The sequence below is a fragment of the Dasypus novemcinctus genome, chromosome 26 (genome assembly GCF_030445035.2).
Source record: "Dasypus novemcinctus isolate mDasNov1 chromosome 26, mDasNov1.1.hap2, whole genome shotgun sequence".
Lineage (NCBI taxonomy): Eukaryota > Metazoa > Chordata > Mammalia > Cingulata > Dasypodidae > Dasypus > Dasypus novemcinctus.
In genome coordinates this window covers 32,734,294-32,760,196 of record NC_080698.1, presented here as the reverse complement: position 1 = coordinate 32,760,196, position 25,903 = coordinate 32,734,294, and the positions used below count along the sequence as shown (strand labels likewise).

At 37.7% G+C, this 25,903-nt stretch overlaps 1 protein-coding gene across 17 annotated transcripts in view; it reads left to right on the top strand.

Annotated features, from left to right (window-relative positions):
• The window catches only part of FOXP1 (forkhead box P1), a 528,438-nt gene that overhangs the window by 426,590 nt on the left and 75,945 nt on the right, over positions 1-25,903 (top strand). For 11 of the 17 annotated variants that reach the window (XM_012521022.4, XM_058288481.2, XM_004482038.5 and 8 more), the window contains 4 exons: positions 7,920-8,057; positions 9,058-9,147; positions 14,552-14,705; positions 20,747-20,951. In XM_012521022.4, coding sequence (XP_012376476.1) covers positions 7,920-8,057; positions 9,058-9,147; positions 14,552-14,705; positions 20,747-20,951 — 587 coding nt within the window. The remainder of the gene's footprint in view (positions 1-7,919; positions 8,058-9,057; positions 9,148-14,551; positions 14,706-20,746; positions 20,952-25,903) is intronic. The other 6 variants (XM_058288482.2, XM_071212158.1, XM_004482032.5 and 3 more) reach the window with 1 other exon arrangement.

Below are 25,903 nucleotides of genomic sequence, written 5' to 3'. Positions count from 1 at the left end.
GAGTAAATAAATAAATAAATTGTATCTTCCTGTATGTTAGATGTCAAAATATGAAATCGATGGCCAGGAATTATCATTAAATCACATTCTTAAGTGTCCAGGTTTTACAAATTCTACCAGTGCTTGCAAATACTGAGTTATTTCCTTTTACTGTCTTTTAAACAGATGCTTTTAACTGCTGCGTGTTTTTAGTTTATGTTTATGCACTCGTAAAAGTTACTACTACCTACATAAAAAAAATTAAGAAAGCTATCTTGTGATGGCTTGATTTTATGTATCTTTGTAAATAATATTTCATATAGGTTTAGGAGTAACATTGTTAATGAGCTGTAGATCTCTCCAAGCGAAGAAGGGTTATGGAGTAGCTTTATGTATATCTGCATGGTAGGTTTAGGGGCAGTCTTAACTCCACAAGCTAAATTTCCTCTTGTTTGGTGAAAGGCTTATTTTCTTGGAAGTGGCTTATTTCTGGACACTCATTTTAGGCAATTTGGAGTGTACAGTGTCCCCTTCCCCCATAAATGGACTTCTGCATTCAGCTTTATTTGCTTTTATTTAATAAAGAATATTAAAACACCTCTTAACTAAACAATCCTATGCAGATCATAGGGACTTTTATTATCTGGGAAAAGCTAAACTGGGCCTTTACCTTTGGATTGCAGGAATAATCTTTGCTGTATTCCTCTTCCAACCTGGAGGTTGTTTGAAGAGAAATTAATTTAGAATGAGAAAAATGAATATTGAACACATGCATTGTGCTTCATTTTCAAATCTGGTTAAAAGCAGCTAATCCATGAAGATGCAGGCTAAATGTTGTAGTGCACTTTTTAGAATACCTTGGTATCTTGTTTTAATTTTTAAGCTTTATCTTGCCCTTAAATCTGAAACATCATTGTTCAAATAACTGAGAACAAGGTAAATCAACAACATCAAAAAGGTCGGCTTCTGTGATTTCTCAAGGGCTTGTTATTTTGTACTTCCCAATTCTATTTGATGTCTTGACAAAACAAGATGACACAAGGGAGAATACATTAAATTTTTATTTTTTTTTTCATCTAACCTGTTATAGTTGTGGCAGCTTAATTTCTTTAACTCTCTTCCTGAATATGGCTGTGTGTACAGTTACTCTAATTGTCACATCACTTTAAGAGGTGGGTCCACACAGGTGTTCCATTGGCCTTGATTTTACTAGGCATTTTTTAAACATATTTTGACCTTTAACACACAGGGAGCTTTTGGTTGGACTTTGTCTCCATTAGAAATAAATCAGTGAATGGTGAGATTGTCAACGAAGCAACTGATGTTTTCTCATTAGAATCTCATTTGCACCCTTAACTGTGATGTATAAGGTGAAGGTGTTGGAAATAGGCTTGAGAAACTGCACAGTTTGAGAAGCTTAACTTGTCATTCTGAAAAAAGTGATTGCACTCTGCGTAAGGCCATATAAAACTTTGGAACGGTCTAATTTTGGCCTACCTGCATATTTAAATTCAATTAGAGGTTTTTTTTTCCTCTTCTAAACTCATTAATATGGAAAAATACATATTTACAGTTAAACTTCCTATGGTGTTTTCTGTGCTAGCTAAAGCATTCCGGAAAGCAGACCTATAGCTGTAAATGTAACTCCTAATCTTAAGAATGGGTTCTATTGACAAAAGATAAACATTTTATTTTTCTTCACCTAGTAGTAACTGTTGATCAGAAACTGTATCCCATACACCATCGTTCATCATTTTAATCATGTATGTGTCTCAAATACAATTGATACAGTTGCTGTCTCTCCTTTTTTTTTTTTTGAATAATGCTTCAGGGTAAGAGAATTTACTTAGCCAAGGCTGCTCCTTTTTCTCTTTCAGAAGTTAAAGATCTGTGGATAGCATTCTTTTCTATGGTGCCTTCTCAAAAGAGCTCCCTGCCCCCCTCCTGTCTGCTGCACTTAAAAAATATTTTGTTGTTGTTGTTAATATAAAATGTCCTAGCATGTTTGAGTCCTGTGCACTAAATTGTTTTAAGTCCTACCTACAGAAGAAGGAGATTAAGGAAGGAAAGTAGAGGCATTTTTTTTTCTTGATTTAAATAATAATATTTGGAAGGTTGAAAAGATCAGTGCTTATGTTACGATTATTTTCATGTGTAGCTTCCATTGTTTCCTCTATTTAACAATCTGTAATGGGAGAAGTGATTTAATTTATGTAAACTTTACCTTTTTATGCAAATGAAGCTGATATTTATTAGAGCTAAAACAATTATGCTGGCACTTAGTGGAGTTACCTTGTATGCATGGTAAGCGTTAGAGGATCATCTAATGTCTCTACTGTAAACAAATGTGAATTTATGCCACTTTTTAAAATTTAAAGACAGAGGAGCTCAGAGAGCTTTGCTAGAGGTTGCTTATTGGGGTAGATAACCTGAGATAACTTCTGATTGGCAGGCAAGTTCTGACCATACGATTCCATTGTGAAAGAAAGATAGCCTTTCTTGACAGAATGTAATAAACAAAATGATTTTTTTAAAAAATGAAATGCTAATTGCATTTTAAAGAGGTCTCTTTTTTATAAAATTTTTTTTGAATAGGTGGCTGTATTGTTACTGAGAGAACAGTTATGCTAATGACTGACTACTTAGATGATTTTGCATTAATATAATAACCATTACCTGCCTTAATGCGTTGTACAGTATTGTGGCAAAATAGCTAAGTCTAAAAGAGTTATACAAAAAGCAAAATTCCATAATGAAACAGAATTGCAGAATTATACTTTCCACATGAATAGCATCCTCTTTTTTATTTTATGAAGACTGAAATATTATGTCAGCAATGTATTTTCCTTCTCCTATGATATAGCTATCTTGCTTGGTACCTGTTTTTTTTTTTTTTATTAAAAAAAAAATACCATGGGGAATAGATGAGAAGCTTCCTTACTTTTCTGTTTGCTGAATTATATCTTGTAGCCATTGGCTTATTAATTATGAAAACTGTTTTCTTTTCTCCATGGGGTGGGAGGTGAGAGGTGTTTTTTATTTTTTTACACTGGCTGGCTTCTATATAGTTTTATAATATTTGATGTAGTAGTTATTTTCTTTCTCTTTTTATTTTATGGAATCATTTTCTTTGTTTTAACAGTCTAGGAGCCTTCTAATTTAATTTGTTTTGCTCTTGTTATTTTATGAGCCAAGCAGCACTGATCAGTTATCACTCAAACATAACCTAAGTCTAGAAGGGGGGCTTGAGTTTCCTGAGATATACACGTGGTGAATGAGCAGAGGTTTAAAATAGTTTCTGAATTGTAGTCCAGATAAGTGGAGATAAAATATATGTTTTTTTATCTTCTCATTGTTATTGTTTGAACACATAGCAATGATGATAAGATACCAATGTACAAAATGTGTATGTATTTATAATGGATAGGATTCACTTATGAAGAGAGCGAAGGAAGAAACTGATGCCGTGTTATTTTCAGTATTTATATTGTGTCATCCTCTCTCCCACCCAATTCCTTCCCTTGTATCCTAGATTAGAAATAAGTATTGTTTCTATGGGTGGTGTTGTTTGTTTGCTTGCTTTTTAACCACCCCCCCCCCATTACCTGCCTTTCCCCTGGGGGATAAAAGACAATAATAACACATATGATTTTAATAGTCTTGTAGCATTCAGATGATGTAAAGTCATTTTGAAGAAAAAGAAAACTGTATCAGACAGAATTTACACAGCAGTGGATGGGCTTTTAACAGCAGTGGATGGGCTTTTAACAGCAGTTGTTAGTGCTAACGACATTTTCCCAGTGGCTGGTATTAAGGTAGCAGCAGGCCCATACTAGCAGCTCCGAAGGCCTAACCCAGCTGTATCTCTACCATTCCGGCAGGTTTGTGAGCACCTGGGACTGGCCACACCCAGGCAGTATCAGTCAACATGTATCCTGCATTGTGTTTTTTTAAATTCATTATTTCCTCTTGAAGCTAACCTAGTGTGTTAACCGTGTGTGTGTGTTATCCAGTTTTGTGTTCTAGCATTCTTTAAATGTCTGCCAGAAGTTTAATTTGAATTTCTGATCCCTGAAGGCAGCTAGACAGAATCATTCTAGTTCTTCGTAAATTGCCTTCTGTGATTCATTGTTAACTCATAAAACATACTCATTTCTATATACTCAAACAGTTCAGGCAGTTCCAGTATTGGGGATATAATTTTTTTTTTTTTTTGCATCATATTTAAATTTTCATTTGAGGAAGAAATCAAGAATTAGCTTGAACTCCATGTTAAGGCATGAGCCCTATAGTATACGAAACACAGAATTTAAGGCTTTTCTCTCAAGGAGGGCAAGGTAAATGGCATGGGAGAGGGGGGAAAAAAAGTTGGTTTGGACTGAATACTCTAAAAGAGGCACCCATAAATTTTAGAGTGTTGTAGTTAAAAACTCACATGACTGTTTTAAATACTATTGATTTAAACCACTGGCTAGATTTTATGAATCAAAGTATAATTTCTAAGCTTTGGCTATATTTCTCAATGCTAGAGCACTCTCTCTTGTGTGCCTTTAGCTGCTTTCCAGACATTCAACACAGGATTAAATGATAGTAGTTACAGTGATCAATAGGTTAAGACCGGCACAATCACTCTTGCCGCTAATGACCTCAGTAGTAATGGGCAATAAAGTGTGGGCTATAATAGCCTCTCACTGGTACTGCATGCCCTTTGATTCCTAGTATTAGTAGGGACTAGCTACATGAAAAAGTTGGACGTTGGGAGTTAAGGAAGTGGATATATAGGCTATAATTCTTAACTATTTAAAGCCTTAAACGGTACTCAATTTTTTTCCTTTTCTGCCCCACAATGGTTTCTGGTCCATTTGAATATGTTTGTGAAAGCTTTGCACAGGCTACTTTCATGACATGTTGAAGCAGAAACTTTGGGGAAATCTTGGTTTTATTAGATTTATAAATTAAGCTTGAGCCCACTTTGGAGACCCAGAGCTAACTGGTGTGAAAATGTGGTTTCAGATAGTAAAAGCAAAGTTAAGGTCATCAAGATATAATAGCCCACTTCTGATTACTCAGAGACCCATCATCCAGTTTGGAGGATTATTCAGGCTTCTTGCCTCTTTCCCTCCTGTGCCTGCTGCTTTAAGCATTTTATTAGTCATCAGCACCTCTATCAAACTGTCCAAAGGGAAAAAGTAGGGGAGACTCAAGTTCATTTTCCTGTTCTGTAACATGACTGCAGAAAATGAATAACTATTGGAAAAGGAGATTGAAACTATTGGCTGTATATAAGGGTTTAAAAATTATCCACGCTTGTGAATCCTTCCCCTGGTTCTCTCACTTTTTTTTTTTTTTATTGACAATCAAAGGACAGTGGAATTTCTCATTTAAGAATTTAATTGAATTTAAAGAATTTAAAAACTTATTTTAGCATATTTTTTTTTACATTTTAAATCAATTTTAGTGAGGTAGGATTTACATGAAATAATACATACTCATTTTAAGAGTCCAGTTAGAAGAGTTTTTACAATTGTGTACATCGAGGTGACAACCACCCCACCATCCCAGTCAAAATATGGACCCCAAGCATTCCTTTAGCCCCTTTCTGGCATAGGATTTTCATAGTTCTTTTAAAACTTTCACCAGGAGGTTATTTCTGTGGTGATTTCTGTTATCACTGTGTTAATTTCACGTTCATCACCAGTTTAGATTTTACACCACCCTATTCCTGTCCGCTTTCCTGTTCATCACCATCAGAAATTTGGCTTAAGAATATTTATATTGTACATCATCCAAGAAATACAGAGGAAAAAAGAAACCTTAAACACGGTTCTTTTGTTTGCTTAATCAAACCTCCCCGTATGATGATGCAACTCTCAAGGAAAAGTAAACTTCTATTGTGATATGTTGGCATTAGCCTCTCAGAAGATAGTGATTGGCACCCAATACACATTTAAAATTTCGAAAAGTTTCTTCTGTATAAAGACGGTAGACTAATTGAAATTAATTTGTAGATGGTTAGATGTTTTGATAATGTCTTCTCTGTGTTTGCCCTAGACTTAATGCAAGTTCACTGTTCTAATCATTGGTGATATTTCGTGCTGTGAAGTATCTTTCTAAAAGGATAATTTATCCATTCATATACATCTGTCCCCTTTTGCATATAAAAATATGCAGACATGCCCATCTGTTTTAAATTACAGTATATCTGCATCTACCCTTAAAGGTCCACTGCAAGAGGAGAAATTCCTGGATGACCTTCCAGGGTTGGGTTAATGAAAATCTTCAAATGCTGTAGCTAGTGTTTTCTAAACAATGCAAAACTTGCACATAAGCATCCCCACATACAAAACATGCCCGTGACAACAGTGGAGGAGGTTCACTATACATGAATCTGACCTTCAGGAACCATTTTTAGTTCATCAAAATTAGTGATGCTGAGAAATCGGGACATCAGTGCATAATGACTGTGAAATTAGGAATGAGAGCTCGCTATGCAAATGACAGGACAAATCATGTGAAAAAGTCAAGATAAACTGCATATTAAGACATTATGTTACATAAAATTAATACTGCATTTCTCCCTTTTGCTTACTGCTCCCCTGAAACATTTTTTTTTAATTCTTTTATCTTCTGATCAGCTATTGTCTGCCAGATTTTTTTTTTAAGTGGCACACTGGCAAAGTGCAAAACATGTTATTACCTTTTATTGTAATACATGAGATGACAGCAGATCCTTTTTAACAAAGTATATCCTTTACTGCTTCTGGCTTCTTGCTGTCACATGTTTGATTAGAAACCAAAGAAAAGTAAGATGCTTAAATATTACTGTTAGAAGACATTCGGGTTTTGTCTTTTCTTGCACTGTTGTTTTTTTTTTTTTTTCCCCTGATTTTTTTTGGGGGGGGGTTTGGTTTTTTCATGAAATAGTCTTCTTGCATTACGGGGACTGACAAAATGGTTCTCATGTAGTCTGCAAATTAAACACAAGTGCAGTGATTATTTTGAATAGCTAAATTACATTCTAGAAAGCTTGCAGAATTCATAGCATTGTCATTAGGTATCCGCTTGAATACAATTTGTGTAACCTTGGCCAAGACAGCCTGTCATTTTAATGTCAGTGTTTTATCTGAACAAGACATCATCCTTTCAGATACAGTGTGCAGGTTCTTTGCAAAGATGCCCGTGCAGAAACGTGTTAACAGTTGCAAATATGAAATGCTATCAAGTTCATCACTGTAGCTGTTTGTCACTGAAATGTCATGGAAAGCGGCTTTTAATGGTATCGCACATAATATGAAAGAATTGAGACATCTGTATGCTGGGTGAATAAGGCAGGGTAAAAGGCATCATAGGAAGGGCCTGTGTTTAAGTTCAGAAGATGCGTCCAAGGTTCAGTTATCCACAAGAATAAGTAGCCATTGATTGTTCCTAAAATCCCTGTCTGCAGTGGTCAGCTCCAACCGTGAAGATACTGGCTCCCATTTACCTTTTTCCATAAAACAAAATTCAAGTTTGAGCTAACTTCCTATAGCTCGTTTTGACTGAAGAGTCATTAAGAAATTGAGATCGTTCTAGTCTAACTCTCGATAGTATTATTAAGCTTTTATTCCCTTTTTCCTTTCAAGACTGCCTAAAATACCTGTCAGCAGTGCTACAAGGTTTTCTTTGCCTTTCTTTTTCTTTTTCTTTCTTTCCATTATTTCTCTCTCCTTTCTTTTTTTTTCTTTCTCCTCTCTCACTCTTCCCCCCCTTTCCTCCCTCCCTCCCTTATTTAAAATAAACTTCATGATAGATTAAATAGGGTTTGTTTCCACATCCCCTCTGTATAAATACATTTTGCATGGGCAATTGGTAAATTCTTTAGGGAGGCTACACCCTGAACCTGGAGGCTATACATGCGCAAGAGTTTCTGGCTTCCTATTTATCCTTCGTTAACATTCTAGGTTCCCGTGTCAGTGGCTATGATGACACCTCAAGTTATCACTCCCCAGCAAATGCAGCAGATCCTCCAGCAACAAGTGCTGAGCCCTCAGCAGCTCCAGGTTCTCCTCCAGCAGCAGCAGGCCCTCATGCTTCAACAGGTAATTGTTCCTCCTCCGGTGTCCCACACGATCCCGGGCCATCATTCCATGTAAGATCCTCACTGCACCTCTGCAGCTCTTACCACACTGCAGGAGTAAGCAGAGCTGGGTGGGTGGGGCGGTGCACAGACCAGTCCCTGAGTAATTGATTACATTTGCATCCCTGAAAAAGAAGAGCCCTGCTAGAGCGGTGAGGGTTTGGGCCCAGAGAGGACCCAGTGGAATGAGATTAGGGCTGTAATTGGACTTGGTAGAAATAAGATCTTTTAGGCTTACATGGCTTTACACTCTTTTATTTGGTAAGCCCGGAGGCTTCTAAATGCTGTGAATCAAAGCAAAATGAGGAGCACGTTGGGAGCAGGTTTAAATATGACAGCTCTTGAAGTCCCCATTTCAACTCAGAAACTACAGACTTCTCTCTCTCAACATAATGAAGAATTTTGGAAGTTACTTTTTAAGGTGCAGGGTTGATTTTACTTCTCTCATGTCCGTGAATGCTGAAATGAACTTCTAGCTCCCATTCTACTGTCAAACTAAATGGGCACCTGAATGGCCAGGTCGAGGCTCTGGACTGCTGAGGTGGGTGGTGGGGGCAGGATGGAGAGCGCACTATCCGGACTGCCGGTGCCCTCCCGGAGCAGCCCAGCCCTGCGATTTAGAAGGCACGCACACGTTTCACCGGAGAGATTCACCAGGCTCTTGCAGGCAAGGGCATTTTGGCTTTGTTGTTACAACCAAAGGTCATCCCTTGCCTTATTTTAATTAGTTTGTGTAGAAAATGGTATGTTTTTCATCAGTTCATTTTGGAGATTACTTTTCAAACAATAATGCCAACACTAGTCAGTGTGCGCTGAATTTATTGTCGAGTCTCAAACTAAAGGTCAGGCCATTACAGATAAAAGGATGCTATTTTTCAAATCACAGTTTATGTATGGCATCGAAAGGGGACAGTGGATTGGCGCTACCCTCTGTTACTTACCGTCCTCTTTTTCCTTTGTAGCAGCAGCTTCAAGAGTTTTATAAAAAACAACAGGAACAGTTGCAGCTTCAACTTTTACAACAACAACATGCTGGAAAACAGCCTAAAGAGGTACCGACAATACATATTTTACTTTCAAACCACAGATCCCATAGGACTATCTAGTGCCTATTAAACTGTCATTCATCTTCTAAATGATTGCACAACGGAACTGACTGTATCGGTTCTCAGATTTCAGACCGAGAGTTATTGTCCTGTTTTCTCTCAAATTTTTCTGGGTTCCATTTGCTTGCTGCCACATATTTTATAACACTGCTGCACGTGTACCTTCTGAGAGCCTGGAAAAAGGGATGGTGGGCAGAGCCTTTAGTGCGTCTTGTGCAAACTGGTCAAACCAAGTCAGGATAGATCTGGAGGAGTGTGAAGTGCTTTCAGGAAAATTTTACTTAGACACACACTTAATTTTTTTTTGTCTTCCCCAGCTCACAGTGTTTGGGTGTGTGGTGATGATAAGCCTTTCCCACTGGAAGAATTAGCTCTAACAAAAAAGTTAGAACAGGATTAAACAGCCCTCCCCCCATTTTTTAAAACATCTTCCCGTAAATTGTGCATACCTTAGTTGCTAAAGACATGGTTAAAGTTAGAGAAGACTCAAGCTTTGCATTGTATGTGTTTTCCTGAGGAAAAAGTTCATAAAATGTCACCTGTGTGCACAGGACTTTATAACTTCTATAAGGTATTGAGTTTATGCCACACCATCGAGTTGGGTGGCCGTGTTCACCCCTTCCCAGGGGTGCCTCTCTTTCACCTTCTGCTCAATTCCAAGTATGTGAGTGAAGCATGGTCATTTGTGAAAGCATATATATGCACATATGCATCATTATTGTAACATCTTTCTACCCATTCCAGAGTTATCTCATTTCACTTGGCTCCTTTTATTTTCACAATGGACAGGATTTCTTTTCATTTAATTGTTCTTCCAGGAATGACACATTTTATCATTTGAATAAATGATACTTAGTTCAGTTGAACTGTTCTTTTTTTTTTTTTGCCAACCCCAAGCGGGCAGCCACTTCTCTTAGTTTTGCAGGAGTCTCACCAGACTCCCACCCATAAACCTGGGTGCTTGGCAGCCCTGATTTTACACACTGGGAATGACCCAGCCATTCTCCATTACTCTTCCTCCTCTGGCACAAATTGGGTACGTTTTCTATGCCCGGCCAAGCTTTCACTTGGGAGTCCAGCTTAGCAGCCTGGCTGATAAACCCCTGCAGAGTAGGGGTAGTTTGGGGGTGAAGGGCAGGAGGTGTTAGAATGAAAATGCTGACACAACCTTAAGTACAGTGGCATGCTACTGGGCGCTGCTATAATAAAAAGGGAACAGATTAAAAAGTGTCTAAAATGTAAATCTAAAGGACTAACAGTAATTAAAATGGAAATGGCACAGGGAGGGAAGGCATGTAATTGTGAGATATCACTGTGCAGAAGGCTCTCAGCTTTGTTTTGCTGGCTGTTTTTCTAATTCAGCAGGGCTTACTCATCAGTGGCAGTTCAATGCGCGTTAATGACTCTGGGATTGCAGGCATCACTCTGGACAAAGAAATGATTATTGTGCGGTCAAAAGAAGTTCAAAGACAAGAAGGGAATTTCAGTTTTTTCCTTAGAGATCCACATTCAAGAGCATATAAATTAAGCCAAATGTTAAAAACCACAGTCTGAAAGCTGACTTCAAAGTCACAACTCTCTAATTAATGAACTGCAAGCTTCAGTTTGGACAAGTTGTGGTTTGATGCGCCCATAAATCAACATGACAGGCCTGTTTCACAGTCTCAGACAGTGCTTGTCATTGAGTCACATCAGATGTAAACACAGCAGAAAAAAAGAAGGGATATGAAGGAGGTGCAATTGATCAACAGAATTGGTAAAAACCCGCTTTTGAAGCACATTATGCATGATCACAGGAAATGGTTACAGCCTCAAGAGGTTTCCCCTTCTGCTGTTGCTTTTTTGAATCAGATTTCTAACAGCCTTCAAAAGGGAGAATAAGAATTATGGAGTTTCTCCCCTGTGGCTTGCAGGCAATAACCCCCTGTTGTTATTTTGTGCTTCTTTCTTTTCAAAGGCATCAAAATTTAGTTTTTTAAAGATCTTTAACTCTATATTTGAAGACAAACAAAAAAGGGCTGCCACTGTCATTCTTATCAGTTACCAGGGATTGTGTTTTTCCTTTCTGTTGCCACTTCTTATTAACCTCTTATTTGGTCTGTTAGACAGAGTTTGGAATGCACGTCTGCATGCTGAGAGAACATGAAAAGTTCAGATGAGCTCAGAGGGCAGATAAAGAAATGTGAAGGGGAAAGTTAACACAGCAGAAAGGAGGATAAAAGTTAACTCTCCCAAATTACTGTTCTCAGGAAGGGGAGCGTCTCAAGATGATGGTGGTGTCTGAGTTTGGGAAGGGAGCTGGGAGAAAAGGGAATACTTTGTTTCTGAAGGAGGAGAAAGTGAGACATCGTGATAGCATTCAGCATCTCCAGGATGCTAGATTTGCTGTGGCCACGCTTTGTCATCCAATTCACAGGCAGAGGTGACACAGGTGATATATGCTGCGCTGAATACCAGCAGAGATAGGCAGACCAGCTGACAGGTCTCCTTGGATTTTACTGTGTTCATTGTGCCAGTGGCTTTGGTGAGCCCTGTCGTGACATCCTTATTTTGCTGTGTTTAGGGGGCAGTCTCCTAAAATTATCATGCAGGTGATGGTCCTTTTGTGCTAAAATGAAATAGAGTCACATGGTAGCAATTTTACGAGGAAGACTGGTGGTTAAGATTTTAACAAGGTTTGAACCTGGGTGTTGACAGATGGAACAAGTATGTTAATTTACTGAATCCCCCAGTCATTAGTGGCTCATAATTTTGTATGGTCAGGTTCCCCCTTCCCCCCCTTTTTTTTCCCCCCTTTTGGGTTGCTTCTGCACTAAGATACCTGGTTTCTTGGCTCGAAAAATGTACCCTTCCCTATTGTTTTTTCTTCAAGTTGCTTGGAGAAACTTCTTTGAGAAAGTTTGGCTCCACGTTGAGGTAGACCTGACCTTCCTTAGAAGATCGATGCTTTTCTGGTGGGGATGGGGTGGAGAGGGGGATGTGACCCAACACCGCTATTGAAACGATTGCTTGGTGATATTTGACAGAACTGGTGTGGAGAATAGAAGGCAGAACTAATTTTAAATCAAGCGACCCAAAAGATCCCATCCTGTTCTGGTGAGCGAAACTGAGTGGATTGTTTTAAAAGGGCCGTTTGTCCCAGGCAGTTATGACAGTTTATGTTAGGCTGTTGGGAGTAGCCGAAGAAAGGAAAACAGACCTTTGACTGCAGCTCTAGGGAGGGGACCCGAAAGGCGAGGTTTATCAGGGCATTTGAGCATTTTAACACTGACTACTGACCTGTCCGGGGGGCTGCACGGAGACCTTTTTTGTGTGCATTCAATTGTGAGAAGTAAACAAACGGGCTGTATCCTGTGTTTGGTAACTGGGTGGGGAACACAGTTTGGCAACCAGTGTTGCTTTTAAATTCTTTCTTTGGACAATGGGCCTTGTATACTTTTATATCCTGGCTTTTCAAACGTGGAGAGCTTTCATGAGCTTTTCCTAGGGATGGCTACAGAGACAACAGCAAAGGCATCAGTCATTTTATATAAATACAGAATTTTTAAACATTTCATTTACAGTAAAACAGGAAACGCCCTCCCCAACCTTCAGTGTGTCGTTCCCCCCGCCCCCCCCCCCGTTATATTCTACTTCTAGAAGAGCTGATTCCCCAATCTTCCATTGTGTCAGTGTTTTTCTCTTCCTTCCCTTTTTTTAATGTCGCGAATTATTATCTGTTGAAGAAGTGAAAAAATCATTTTGACATGAATATGACTATCATTGGGTTTTACATTAATGTGATAACTTGGGAAGGAGTGAAAACAATTGGATCATTTTATGCATGCTGTTCTTAAAATGAAAACACTGGCTTTTCATTTAAATTTATTTAAATTTTTGTTGTTAGTGGTATAGAATTTGTTTTTTGGAGTGAAACTCAATTAACTTTCTCAGTGGCATGGTAGTAAGTCTGAAATTGGTTGCTAATAGGAGAATGATGATTTTTACTGTAAAATAAACTACATGAAGACTAGAAGGAAACCACTATTTTTCTCTTCCTTAGAACTTTTCATCAGAAGGTCTTCATGTACATACCATTTTATGAATCTATCAGATAAAGGTCATGTGTTAGGTCAACTGAACGCAGTTGTTTGTAAAGTATAGTTATTAACCAGAGCATATAAGCTCTGAAAAAGATGGATAGTCCTTTTAGTCTCTGTGATGTTTTGAATAATACTCAGAATTAGGAAAACTGATCTTGTTCTTTTCTTGAGGAACCATTATGGAGTTTTGTTTTTTGTTTTGTTTTGTTTGGGTGTGTGTGTTTGCTTTAGTTTGGGAAGGGTTAATTTTTCTTTTCATAATTGTTAGCCATAATGTGGCTAAGACCTCCACCTTGATATGATTCCTAGCAGATTAAGGATATTAGATAATTTCCTTCTATTTATTGTACTACTGCACTGTATTATCTTTCTATCACTCAGATAATTACTAAGGAAATCTACATTAATTTTTTTGGCTAGAGCAAGGCCTGTTAAACACAGGCATGATGTATTGATGTTTTACACAACAAAAGTTTCCCCCCTGTCATTGTCCAGTCAACAAAAAAGATATTTATCATATCGCCAGTCCTTTTCAAGAACAAAGCTGATGGTGGGAAGCTGGGCAGGCAGTCAGACCTGGAGGTTTCTGTAACTAAAGCCAAGTTAAGGCATCCGAAGCTTAAAGTGTCGTTCATATTAAACACTCACAGTCGAGAACGATGTTGTTTGCTAAATTATGAATGTGTATAATTAAAATCTAGTGGCTGTTTCTATGAAAGATTTACAATGTTATTTCATCGTTTGTCATGGCTAATTAACAATATTAGATGAAGTTTTTCTTCTTCAAAGGTCTGATTTTTTCTCATTTATTTATGTCACAAGTGATAAACAGAGTAGTTAAAAGCTTCTGCCTGTACAGGCAGGAAGAAGGCAACTTGTTCTTTTACACCTCAAAGGTTCAGAGTTCAAATCCCTCCAGACTAGAATAATGCAGTCTTCTTTCTAGTGTGAATAATTAAAAATTTCAAAGTCTAGAAGTTCACGTCTTGACTACAAAATTCAGGCTTTTCAGACTGTAGGGAAAGCTGGCTTGACTGAAGAAATATTTTTCTGTGGGAGCAGGCAGAGGAATAGTAATGCATTTACCCCCTCATTCCTCTTGCTAGATAATACAATCTTTAATCCGATCTTGGCACTGAGCCCTTCACTAAAATCTAGAGACCATTCCCAGTATTTGAAGATGATGGTGAGTTTTGAAACTTCCATATTTTTACCTTTCCTTGAGAAGTGGCCATCTCATTTTTGTTCTCTTCCTGGTTTCTTAACAGCAGCAGCAGGTGGCTACCCAGCAGTTGGCTTTTCAACAGCAGCTCTTACAGATGCAGCAGTTACAGCAGCAACACCTCCTGTCTTTGCAGCGGCAAGGCCTTCTAACAATTCAGCCTGGGCAGCCTGCCCTTCCCCTTCAACCTCTTGCTCAAGGTATGCATTGATTATATAGAAGGCACAGCCAGGTTACGACTTTAGGCAATGCTAGAGAGTCTCTTGGTATATGCCACCTCATCTTTAAGGAAATTGCGCATCTCCAACATGCATGTAGAAATGTAAAAATGAGATGGATTAAGGTAATGGTGGATTCTTGTAGAAGTTAAAATGCTTCTAACTGATGCCAAAATGTAGGCTGGGATTGTCTGAAGGCATAACAGTAACAAGTAATTCCACTGTTGCACATCCTTGGAGTAAGGGAATGAAATGCCACTTTGCACCTATTGAGCATTTTAATGGAATCTTCTAGCGTTTTCTCTTTGAAACTACAAATGAATTTTCTTGAATGCATTTTTAGTCATTTTAAGACCTGCTGCATAGCATGTCACTTGTTCTCTTTTATATCTTAATGATGTTTTATAAGTGCCATTTTTTAAATATCTAGGGATAAAATTGGGTTTGTATTTTCTTAAACTATTAAAACCAATCAACCTTTTTTCCTTAAAAAAGCCAAAGTTATTTTTAATTTGGCTCTTTCTTTTCTTTTTGCACCAGTTTTTTTCAAAGGGCGTGACTGTTCATTTTTTTTAATATTTTAATTGTTTTTTATTGTGCTTACCTCTAGATGCCATAAAATTTACCACATTAACTAATTTTGAGTGTACAATTCAGTGGCATTAATTACATTTACAGTTTTGTGCTTCTGTTACCAAAATGTGTTTCCATACCCTAAAAAGAAACTCTAGCCATTAAGCAATTATGACTGTTGACTTTTGAGTAATTTGGTTCTATACTCATAAGGTACCATTTCCATCTTCAATTCTTCTTCATAATCTGAGGGTCATTGAAAATCAACATTGCACAGACTTACATAAATTACTTTGGAGAGCTTTACCTTTGAAAGGCTTTGACATGCTATTCCAAAGGTGTTGAGCATCAGAAACAGTGGGAAACTTTCTTGGTTCAAGCAACTTTTGACTTTCAAATGTATAATGTGAGAAAGCATGTGCATTATTCAGAACTAGAAAGAAAGAAGGAAGAAAAAAAAGAGTCATCATGCCTGCATTTTAAAATCCAATTCCCTGTCTTGTTCATGGCACAGCAGTTTTCCATTGCCTCCTTTTTTTTTTTTTTTTTTTTTTTTTCCATTGCCTCCTTGAGGCCCCAATCCCTTCAATTCTAGTAAATTTGGATGCCTGTGTATATATGCCTAAAGGCTGGTAGCTGAAGTCTTTGGCATCTTGTCTTCAGTTGCCTTCTGAAGAGGTTTGAGAATGTGGAGCCTCCTTTACTCTTCCTGTTGCTTAAGGGACAGTCATTCCCTTAGTACCTTTTGATGTAAAGTGGATGGGTGAGGCATGTCAGCATTTGACTCTTCTCTGTTGTCAACCACACCCAGCTCTGTCCCTTCTATTTTTGTTGTGTTTTTTTTTTTTTTCCTCCCTTGGGTTTTCGTTTATTTGTTAATGTTGAGGCCAGAGCTTTTTCCACCTCTAAGTTCTCTGTCTCTCTTCCCATTTTTGCCATTACTGCTCAAATACTTGGTACATAATCAGTATCTCTTCCTTTGCTGTCAGAATAGATTTGGTAACTGAGCAGTACAAGGGGGAAAGAAAGGACACATCAGCTAATGCATCTTTGTGCTTGCAAAATGTTATACTGTGCATTAATTACACCTTCGGGTTTATTGTTAGAAACATTGCAGGCTGTTCTGACACACCCACTGGACTCAAGCTTCAACCTCTCTCATCTTTTCGTACCGCTCCTATACTATTAAGTTTGCTCACTATGGTTCATTGTTATAGTACATCAGTTAAGCTGTCCAAAAGAGGGCAATTGGGCAGTGACAAGACAAGCTCATGTGTAATGTGAAAGAAATGAATGTGGTGATGCATGAAGTGTAATCTCTGCAGTAACATATCAGAGACACCGGTAGGTAATTCACTAGTCATGGCATTGATTGATATGCTTAGCAGTCTGCTATAACTATTAGTCCCAGCAACATTAGGAAGAAGCATATTTAAAATCTAAGGGGGGCCTATGTATGTGCCTGAGATGGCATAAATGTAAATACAAATGTTTCTGGAGTCAGATTCTTAGAGTAAAATGAACTGTCAGTACCGCTGCCATCTCTGGTGAATTGGGAGGTTGGTGTTTTCCCCTACTCTCATGCCCAAAGTGGCTTGAGAGTTCAGACATGTTGGACTACACTTTTTTTTTTTTTTTTTTTTATCAGAGAGGTGATGGCTTAAAACTGATGTCATTATGAGGTTTAAATCAACTTTCTGCTTGCTTGAACATGGTCACCTGGGTATGGATGTACAAGGACAAAAAAAGGTTGATCAACTCTGTTTGTCTTTGAGCCAGTGATACCTGGGGTTGTAAAATTGAGTTCCATGAACAGTAATCTGTCAACTGTCCCCACAACATACATTTTTTAAACCTGTGCCTGCATTTTCTTTTATAATGAAGGGGCCAGTTGTCCTGGAAAAACAACTGTAGTAAGGCACAGAGGTTATGTGGTAAAAATGCTGATAATGCCCAATTCATAATAAAATGAGCAAGATTCTTTTAAGTACCTGCTCATGGCCTTGGCTAAGTTACTTTAAACATGTATAAAAATATCAAAGTTTAGGAATAAATAGAAAGTAATATTTTGAAGGCCTTTCTTTTTCCACTGAAGGTTTTATGCTATGAAATGGAGGCTTTTTTGTTGTTGTTAAATGTTTTAAAGGCTATAGTAGGGACATCTCGCTCTTTTACGGAATTAGCATATCGATTTTCACCCTAGTCAGGTGATTAAAATGTCTCATCCTCCAGAGCACCCATAATTTCATATAGAAATGTACTTTCAATATTATCCTGACATTTTAACTTTTAAAATGTAAATTCTAGGTAGGAAAAAATGACATACCTGGCCATATACTTGTTAATGAATTTAACATGGCACTCTTACCTTACCATTTTGGAAGAAATGCATGTTTTCTGGAAATTTGATATCCATTGAGCCTGACAGTGACTGGCTTACTGTTCTGTAACAAGATCTTGGCAGTCATGTAACAGCATCTTTTGGCAGGTAGTATTCATTGAATTACCAGTTTAGTGAAATGTGGATGAAGTTAACTTCACTAACAAGGCGTAGCATTGATGCACGAGAGCCATTTGACTGCTTCTCTCTAAGTCTGATGAGAAGGTTCTTAAACATAAATTTGACCCAAAAGGGTCAATTTTGTTACTGTCTCTCAGAGTTACTACTTTATTTACTCTTTTTCCCTGTGGGTGATAATAAAACTGGTTTTTCTAGCCCACGGGAATAAAAGGAGGGTAAAGTAACGGCATCATACTGTGTAGTTGTAACAAGTGGTGAATACATTTGTCTATATTTGCTAGATAAACAAGTTACTCTTAAAACAGCTTTGGGGTGGCAGACTTGGCCCAGTGGTTAGGGCATCCGTCTACCGTACGGGAGGTCCGCGGTTCAAACCCCGGGCATCCTTGACCTGTGTGGAGCTGGCCCATGCGCAGTGCTGATACGCGCACGGAGTGCCCTGCCACACAGGGGTGTCCCCTGCGTAGGGGAGCGCGAAAGAAAGTGCAGCCTGCCCAGGAATGGTGCCGCACACACGGAGAGCTGACACAACAAGATGACGCAACAAAAAGAAACACAGAGTCCCATGCCGCTGACAACAGAAGCAGACAAAGAAGACGACGCAGCAAATAGACACAGAGAACAGACAGCCGGGGTTAGGGGGAAGGGGAGATAAATGAATAAATAAAATCTATCTTTTAAAAATAAATAAATAAAACAGCTTGGAATGAAGTGCTGCTTTTCTCAAGAGGGAAAGCGTTAACAATTGATAGACCTGTGTTCTTCCAGTCTTCCCACCTCCCATGCAGCTGACCCAGAAATCTATTAGGTTGAGTTGAAAATTAGGTGGCTTGTTCTTCTCTTGTGTGTTTACTCCCTAGAAAATAAAAATAGGTGTTGGCTTGTGGGCTTTTCTATCAATATGCCATCATCAACAGACAAGCCTTTTCTCTGTTGTCTCAACTGAGTAAGTGGTCCGAGGGTCAGCAGTATCCACAGGTAATTGTTGGTGTGCAGACAACACTGGCAGGTCTGTTAGCTGCAAACACAGCCCACGTGTTGCTTTGTGAGGTGTTTGAAAATAATGGCCAAGATGCAGCAAAACTGGACATGGAGCTGTATAGTGACCTTTCCCTTTGTTTAATTTCCCTCTGAGGTTTAATTTCAGGGGACAAGTAATAATTGAATATGCCTAATAACTAAATGCTCATTTGGGACAAAATCCATCAATATATAATTGGCATTTGATTTTTATGAAGGGAGAAGAAAACCAACCCGACTGTGGAGGAGGATGCATTCTAAGAATATCTGATCACTTAATGTATGATTTGAAGCCTCCTTTATAATATATATTAATTGCAAATACTTGAGCATTTGAACATTTTCGTGGAGAATAGTTAGGAGAGACCAACTGTTTTTGTTAACGCTACTCTCAGAAAGGCGGGGAAGGTTATTGGTCTGCTGTGCAATAATTTACTCCTCTTTGATATGCAAACGATCCACGGTGAATATAAAAAAATCCTATCAGACTCATTTCACAGTTCTTAACCACTCGGATTCTCTGGAGTCCATCGCCTCATTAGACCAGTGCTCTCCAATGCTAGCATAATTAAAATCTTTAACAGTTTAGCAAAGTAAAGATGTTTGGCTGATCACGTTGAGATGATTATCTATCCATTGTATTCTAAATGACAAAAATAAATTAAATTTAGACCTTGGCATTTTTTATTATGTGTTTCAAATGAATATAATGCTCACAGCCTTCTTTTTTAATTCAATACCTCAGGTTTGGTAAGAAACATGCCTGTTTCGGCTGCTGCTATATAGTCAGAAAATGGCAGGCTTTCTAGGATGATAGCTATGTTACAGTTGATTGAAACAATGAACTGCCATCCAGACGTCCAGTCCTAATGTGAAATTGGATGTACAAAGTTTATGATTTTTTAGGTGTCTTTTCAAAGGAGGCTGCTGCTGCTATTGGTTGCTATTAAGAATATTTCATTTTCTGCATATGCATGCACTAGAATGTGCTTTGAGGTGGGATTTGGAAATCCTGGGCTTTAGAGGCATTCCCCCTATAAAGGTTAAGAGACCCATCGTAGTGAGACTGTCAGACTTATTAGAGACGTACAGGTGTACACTTACTCCTTAAAATCCGTGTTCATTTTGACCCCCTTAAAAAAGAGAGAACTTCATCATTCCAAGTTTATTTTTACGTTTTCATTTTATTCTGGAATGGTTCATTAGCATTGATCTAAGAAATGACAGTAATAATAGTCTTACTTGTATAAAAAGTTATACAGTTTTTCAGTAGACACATCCATCAATTAAGCGTGCGGTACTAGAGACCGAAATTAATGAGGAAGATAGGTGTGTTAATGAAATAATCATAGTATAATCAATTTGACTGTTAAAAGTTGAAAAGCATTTCAGGAAGACGATATGAATTCATAATTTATGTCTAAAAGTGATTAATAAAAACTATATTTAATAACAAAGCTATTTGTCATCATTTAAGACTTAAGCACAAAAATTATTCATTTTGTGGTTCATGTTGTCATAATAGTATAGTTGAACAAATTTACTTTGAGCCCTTCTTTGTGTCTGAAAATAAGATCACATCTATCTGCTCTTTTTTTCCCCAAAAAAATTGGAAAACAGCAGTTTGGATGGAGGCATGCCATATTGTAAAGTAACTGCATTTTGAACACTTGTCACTCGTGTATTTTATGTGTGATGAGGGCACTTCATTGCACCTGCTCAGTGGGAGGGCACAGTGTTGCCACTAACTGTATTGGCCTTACTTGGGAGACAAAAAATAAAAAATAAAAACACACCAGAAAACCCCCGTAACACTAGGCTTTGTTTACTGACTCTTTGATTTAATTACTGTTTGAAGAGGACGGAATTAGCTGTTAATTGATTTAATTATCCAATTTGTTTGTTTCAGGCATGATTCCAACAGAACTGCAGCAGCTCTGGAAAGAAGTGACAAGTGCTCATACTGCAGAAGAAGCCACGGGCAACAGTCACAGCAGCTTGGACCTGACCACGACATGCGTCTCTTCCTCCGCACCTCCCAAGACCTCCTTAATAATGAACCCGCATGCCTCTACAAACGGACAGCTCTCAGTCCACACTCCCAAAAGGGAAAGGTAGGAGCCAGGCCGAAACGCGTCCTAAACTGTCTTGACCCCAGGAGGGTAGGTGGCCTTGCTTCTCCATCTCTCAGTGATCTCTGATTGGATCCATTTGACTTAAATGTGTGTACAGTTACCTAAGAATTTATTCAGTATAGTCTGGGTGGGAAGCATCTAATTATTTTCACCTTTTCAAAATGAAGTTAGCACTAATGTAGATGTACCCTAAGCTTAGGAACCTGGGCAGAAGTCTTAGTTTTTCATTGATTGGGTTGGATTGCCAGGCTTCTAGATACTCACTTTCTGCCAAAGGCTTGCTCTATAAAAGCTGAATTACTTGGCTTGAATTGCTTTCTAAGGGAATAGTAGTATCTGCTGTGGACAATTTTGAATCATGGTTTGAGAATAGATAGAATTTATGTTACTCTCTAATGCCCTCCTTGACGGCAGGGAGCCTGTCTATTTCATCATTGTGTCCCCAAAGCACATGCCCCTTTTCACAGACACTCAGCGAAGGTCTGAAGCATGGGCTGCCATGGAATGGAGTCCACTGTACACAGATCCACACAGCACACAGTGCACTTCTCTCGGGATATATTGTTATGCTGTCTCAGCTGCTGTATTCCTATCTGGAAGTTGAGACTTTGTATTTTTTAATTGCCCTGAGTTTCACATGAATGTTAGTTGAAGCTGAGGGTTTAGTGCTAAAGAATGTATAATGTTAGCATGGAGTTCTAAGAAAATAAAGCTGTTAATTCATGTCATTGTATCTTAGCACCCAAAAGCATTAATACTCAGCTGTAGAAGTATTTTTTCAGAGGTGGAATGTCCAATTCTCCTAAAATTGAAAACTTTTTTCTTTGCTTATTTTTAAATTCTTTCCTATATATTTTATAAGCAGAGCTTCTACAGATATACAACAAGAAACCTTAAAAGTACTAGGTGATAGTAGATGTAATTTCCATTAAAAAAGAAATTTTCTTTTGTATTTTAATAAAGACTCAGTGATAGATTTTTATTATATTTTTCAGTTAAGCAATTATAAGTATTTCTTATATTTCTCAAAATAATAAGCATCAAGAAGCCTTGTCCATTTAATTAGATCTCTTATCTTTTTATTAAAATTTTTATCCTTTTAGAAATTAGTATTCACAGAAAAAAATATATGTACACATTTCTGTATGTGTGCCCAAGTGTAAAATCATGAGAAATGTTCCACAGATGAGTGTGATATATGTGTTTTAACCAACTTCCCTTTTTTAGATAATTTTGGAAATTCTGTGACGGACATAAGAAGAAATAAAAGATACTTTAAACTTAGTGGTTTAGAAAGAGTTTGAAGAACAGAATTATGAACAGTAAGGATCAGTTTGGAGCCATTTGGGCATAATATTGTTTCTGTTGTTTCAGTTAACAGTATTTATGTGTGTCTGGAAGTCAGCCTTAACTCTTACTTTATAATCTCTTTTTTTTTCAAAATAGAAAGCCTTAAATAGCTTTAACGAAAAGGTTCTAGGCTGTACTTGCTTTTGCTGTCCTAAGGTTGATGCCATCCATTTACTGCAGAGTGATTGAATTACATCTTTATCCATAGGCAGAGCAGGAGGCCATACACTGAAAAATGCCGACTGATGCACTTAAGGTATTTGTTGCGATCTTGTCGGCCATTGTGGAGCCTGCATAGACTTCTTGTGACACAGAAAACTCTTCATGTTTAGATGCACTGTGCTCAGTTTCATTTTAAAAGGATGTGTATCTACCATCTGGTGATAGATTAGCAATGAAGCAGACTGGAGCAGAATAGCCCTTTTCATGTCTTAAGGTACATTTAAAAGTAAATGGAAAGAGAGAGTCTAATGCAAGGTGACTAAATTTAATTTATTTTACGGTTCTTATTTGTCTGCACAAATGTTGGGATGAATCTTCGTTATACAAACTACATGCCGAAATTAGAGTATGGATCAGAAAAGAATTCAGATTGCAATGATCCTTACTCAATCAGATGTAAAAACAAGCTGGGTTTTCCAACTGTACAAGGCAAAGCAGAAATTATGAAATTATATACCACTACTCAGTCTCTCAGTTTATATTATATGTTAGGTTCCTGGGCATGCCTGGATTAAAAGAAAGTTCTAGTCAGCACATTTTAAATGAATGTAGCCCACAAGGTAAATGTGTATCTTAAGTTATAGATAATTTCAAAGTTTTAAACTTACATAGTTGATCATTAAAGATCAATTATTAGTGAATCAGCTTTGTGTATATATAGATACTTAAAATGAATATTCTCATGTTACCTTATTATATAGCTTGTTTTGAAATCACACATGGCAATCTCCTTTTTAAATAATGGAAAATGTTTTAAAAATAATTAAAAAGCTATCACTGCAAAAGTATGACTGCATTTATACACTGAGCTTTTTGTCTGTGGGGTTTCTTGTCACTTGCAGAAGCTTCACCCCAGTGCATTTGTGAAATTTATGGGGCAACTAGTCACTTTATCCTTCCAAGTTTTCCCTTGACTTCTGTGTGGTATTCTGCTTCTTCCATTCTTAAGAACAGCATCTGAACAAGCAAGAGCCCCAGCCATACTGTATAATAATCTAGCAATTTTTGGTTAGCAGCTTTTAGATTTCTTTCTGAAAGGATTTGTGATGCTCAATTTGAAAATGTTTCAGCAAAAGCAATATTTTGAGTTTTTCTTTTTCTTTTTAAAGTAGCGACTTGTGTAATAATCTCAATTGGACTGCCGTGTATCCAGGCCTTTGGGTAACTCCTTTTCCTTCACTCTTGCCCCCATGCATTTTGCTGGCTTTCATGAGCAGCCGCAGCAGCAGCAGCTCTGGGGTTTGGTGAGCTGCAATCTGTTAAGGAGATAAATAATGTGCTTGGCACGACACTCCTACTCTCCTCTTTAATTTGTCTTACACAAGGAAAATTATAATTAAATCATTCAGGGTAAACCCTTGAGTGTAGAGAAGGGAAAAAACACACTTTGGTAAAGATTGCCAATAGAAAGCCCACTTCCCTGTTGCACAGGGTAGAGACATTTATCAATATTCAGCACTGTTACAGGAGGAGTGGCCCATGTGATTTGTGAAGCGGATGCCAACACTCAAATCAAGGCTTGTTAAGATCCTGTCCCTGGGCTATCACAGGCATTTGGCATCATTAGAATTCACTACTGGTGCCACGTTTCGTGCTTAGATTTTCTTCCGACAATTTAATAATGTTTATTGTACTGATTGTATATAAATTCATGGCAATAAACATAACCTCTGTTGTCAGTGCCTGAGAGGAAGCATTGTGGGGATCAAGGCAGAAGCTAAAGGGAGCTGAAAAGAAGGAAGGCACACGCACGCTACTTACTGGCATTTCATTCCATAAGAGCTGGGAGTCTTGACTCCCTAGATAAATAGACAGAACTCAGGCCTGGGATACCTGTAAACATGAAGATACTATCTTGTTTCCTTAACTTGCCTGACTGTCTTGCTTTAGGAAATTCCACATTTAGGTATGAGTAAACAAAATGAGTGCAAGTGAAACATTTCTTAAAGTGCTAAATTATAGTAATTTCAATTAATTTTTTAAAAATCTGTGGTACTGCACAACACAAACACTGAACCCTAAGTTAAACCGTGGACTATATATATATTTTTAAAAAGAGCTAAATTTAGTAATGTTCTTTGAACTTTTTGGATCAAAGCAGCAATATAAATACAAATAGCAACCACCACTTAAGAAATTGCCTGAATTAAAATTCTAAATATCACATTATATTATGATATGCAAGGGAAAAGAAAAGGAACTCATATTTAATCGTACCCTCTCTATGTTCAGCACTTGACTAGATCCTTACATATACAGTGATGTCTCATTTGATCCACCTGACCACCTGTAAAGTGGTAGGATTATTATACCCATTTTACAGATGAGGAAATTGTCAGAAACTAAATAACCAACAGTGGGTCACAGAACTGATTAGCAATATAGCTAAGATCCAGGGTCAGGCCTTTCAGTTGATAAAATAGCACTTTAAGTTTCCATTCAGCTTAGAAGAGAATACTTAATTTTGATAAATTAAAATCAGTGTCTCTAAAAGAAATTTAATTTAAATTCAGTTCAGCAAAACAATTATTGAATTAATCTACTGTGTGCAAATCCCTGTACTTAAAGGAAAATAAAAGTTTTCCTTTTTTTTTTTTTTAAGGTGGATACAAATATTTACTAGACCTTTCAGTAAGAGAGGGGCAAGTGGATTTAGAGAATGTAAATCATTTGTGGTGTGAATCAGCACATAAGAGAAAAAAAAAATCCCATGTAGGATCTGCAGACTGGCAAGTGCACAACAAACTTCTCTCCTTGAAAAGTATCCTCACTTCCCTTATAAATCTAGAATTTTCTCATTGAACACATTGTATGGTCTTTATTCTATTTCAGCTACCCTTGTCCAAATTAGTAATATTATTTTTCTGATTTTTTCCTCTTTTTGGCTTTAGTTCCACTACCGTTAATGTTTTATAATTTGCACTTTTCTGAGGTTAATCGTTCGAAGGCATCCTTAAGCGTTTGGTAAACTGGAAAAGGTTGTGCAACCTCTGTTTTCTCAGGGCCATGGTACTGTTCTTAGAAACTGGTAACCTATACTGGGCACTTTTCTTTCTGAGGTCTACCCTTCCTTCTGTCCAGTCATGATACTCCTTCCTTTGTTTTCATTCTCACTTATTGACAAGGTACCTTCCATTCCAGTTGCTTGCATGTTCTGTATTCTACAGTAGACAGCTGCCTTCAAGTAACCCCTGAAGGTTTTTGCTTGGCCAGTGTACTTGTAGACTACTTCACTTGATACACAGTCTCTGGTTTGGATTGGTGGCCTCTTGACATATTGCCATGTATTTGACTATGTAACAGTAACATTTATGTTTACTAGTCCTGCAGTCTTCAAAAGGCAAAGAACTTTGATTCGT